Here is a 2,817-nt window from a genome sequence, read left to right as displayed (position 1 = left end):
AATTATCGCAGATCTTCAAGATGCAACCTTTTAATCACATTTAAATAACAGGATATTGAGACTAATTTGGTGGATTTAAAGATTCCTTTCATCCATCTTCTTCCGCTTATCCGAGGTCGTGTCACAGGGGCAGCAACCTAAGCAGGGAAGCCCAGACTTTCCTCTCCCTAGCCACTTCGCCCAGCTCTTCCCGGGGGATCCCGAGGCGTTCCCAGGCCAGCCAGGACACATAGTCTTCCAAACGTGTCCTGGGTCTTCCCCGTGGCCTCCTACCGGTTGGACGTGCCCTAAATACCTCCCTAGGGAGGCATTCGGGTGGCATCCTGACCAGATGCCCGAACCACCTCATCTGGCTCCTCTCCATGTCTATCTACATAGACAAGTTGAAAAACGTATTCGGGTGTTACCATTTAGTGGTCAATTGTACGGAATATGTACTGTACTGTGCAATCTACGAATAAGAGTGTCAATCAATCAATCAAACTCTAAGGGAGAGCCCCGCCACCCGGTGGAAGAAACTAATTTCGGCCGCTTGTACCTGTGATCTTGTCCTTTCGGTCATAACCCAAAGCTCATGACCATAGATCGTGCGGTAAATTGAGAGCTTTGCCTTCCAGCTCAGCTCCTTCTTCACTACAACGGATCGATACAGCGTCCGCATTACTGGAGAAGCCGCACCGATCCGCCTGTCGACCTCACGATCCACTTTCCTCTCACTCGTGAACAAGACTCCTAGGTACTTGAACTCCTCCACTTGGGGCAGGGTCTCCTCCCCAACCCGGAGATGGCACTCCACCCTTTTCCGGGCGAGAACCATGGACTCGGACTCACATCTGTATGTATGTATGAAATAATCGCAGATCTTCAAGATGCAACCTTTTAATCACATTTAAATAACAGGATATTGAGACTAATTTGGTGGATTTAAAGATTCCTTTCATCCATCTTCTTCCGCTTATCCGAGGTTGGGTCACGGGGGCAGCAGCCTAAGCAGGGAAGCCCAGACTTTCCTCTCCCCAGCCACTTCGCCCAGCTCTTCCCGGGGGATCCCGAGGCGTTCCCAGGCCAGCCGGGAGACATAGTCTTCCCAACGTGTCCTGGGTCTTCCCCGTGGCCTCCTACCGGTCGAACATGCCCTAAACACCTCCCTAGGGAGGCGTTCGGGTGGCATCCTGACCAGATGCCCGAACCAGCTCATCTGGCTCCTCTCCATGTCTATCTACGTGGACCCCGACTTAAACAAGTTGAAAAACGTATTCGGGTGTTACCATTTAATGGTCAATTGTACGGAATATGTACTGTACTGTGCAATCTACTAATAAGAGTGTCAATCAATCAATCAAACTCTAAGGGAGAGCCCCGCTAATTTCGGCCGCTTGTACCCGTGAACTTGTCCTTTCGGTCATAACCCAAAGCTCATGACCATAGATCGAGCGGTAAATTGAGAGCTTTGCCTTCCGGCTCAGCTCCTTCTTCACTACAACGGATCGATACAGCGTCCGCATTACTGGAGAAGCCGCACCGATCCGCCTGTCGATCTCACGATCCACTTTCCTCTCACTCGTGAACAAGACTCCTAGGTACTTCAACTCCTCCACTTGGGGCAGGGTCTCCTCCCCGACCCTGGAGATGGAATTCCATCCTTTTCCGGGTTGAGAACCATGGACTCGGACTTGGAGGTGCTGATTCTCATCCCAGTCGCTTCACCGATCCAGTGAGAGCTGAAGATCCTACCCAGATCAGAATAACACAGAGGCTATTTCATCCCTCCCTTGTGGAGGGGGTCCGGTCCGATGACCATGGATGAAGTACTGACTGTCCAGAGTCGAGACCCAGGATGGACCGCTCGTCGGGACCCAGGATGGACCGCTCGCCTGTATCGGTTGGGGACATCTCTACGCTGCTGATCCGCTTGAGATGGTTTCCTGTGGACGGGACTCTCACTGCTGTCTTGGAGCCACTATGGATTGAACTTTCACAGTATCATGTTAGACCCGCTCGACATCCATTGCTTTCGGTCCCCTAGAGGGGGGGGGGGGGGTTGCCCACATCTGAGGTCCTCTCCAAGGTTTCTCATAGTCAGCATTGTCACTGGCGTCCCACTGGATGTGAATTCTCCCTGCCCACTGGGTGTGAGTTTTCCTTGCCCTTTTGTGGGTTCTTTTGTGGGTTCTTCCGAGGATGTTGTAGTCGTAATGATTTGTGCAGTCCTTTGAGACATTTGTGATTTGGGGCTATATAAATAAACATTGATTGATTGATTGATTGATACAAACCAGTTTTGCAGGTTTTTCTGCTCTTCAGGGGATTTTATAAAATCCCCTGAAGAGCAAACAGTAGTTTGGTTTGGGGACCCCTGGATTAAATGAAGCCTGGAGAAAAATTGGCTGCAATTCAAAACGTTTGCTCTTTTGGGCACAATGCATTATTTTAGCTACTCCCCGACTGCGACTCATGACATATGCAAAGTACAACTGTAGGTTTTTATCGCTTACATCTAAGCCACAAACATATTCACTACTTGGCCTTCATCTATATGCATCGGTACACACTCATCTATATTCATAGGTAGAACTTTTTTAAAACACACTGCTGGCGGTATCAAAGTCCTTGCTGATATGGGAGCTGCTGGGCAGGGACTTGAGGTACTCCATGTGCCTTCTAGCATCCTCCTGGTTGTGCCGGATGTAGTAGATGATGTAAGCGGTCACCATGGAGAACCAGCAGAACATGGCCACAAACATTGCCACGTCCGTCGTCTTCTGGTGGAAGTTGCAGAAGTTGATACCTGAGTCTAGAACCTGGATCACCGGCCGC

General features: G+C 50.1%; 1 protein-coding gene across 1 annotated transcript in view; it reads right to left on the bottom strand.

Moving 5' to 3' along the window:
* Positions 1–392: 392 nt before the first annotated feature.
* Positions 393–2,817, bottom strand: part of LOC133544217 (leucine-rich repeat-containing protein 3-like) — a 9,767-nt gene continuing 7,342 nt past the window's right edge. Inside the window, exon 2 of the mRNA XM_061889356.1 lies at positions 393–2,817. This exon is cut by the window's right edge and continues 734 nt beyond it. Within this exon, the coding sequence (XP_061745340.1) occupies positions 2,580–2,817 (238 nt within the window). The 3' untranslated portion in view covers positions 393–2,579.

The sequence above is a fragment of the Nerophis ophidion genome, linkage group LG27, assembly GCF_033978795.1.
Source record: "Nerophis ophidion isolate RoL-2023_Sa linkage group LG27, RoL_Noph_v1.0, whole genome shotgun sequence".
Taxonomy (NCBI): Eukaryota; Metazoa; Chordata; class Actinopteri; order Syngnathiformes; family Syngnathidae; genus Nerophis; species Nerophis ophidion.
This window is presented reverse-complemented; position numbering and strand designations above follow the sequence as displayed.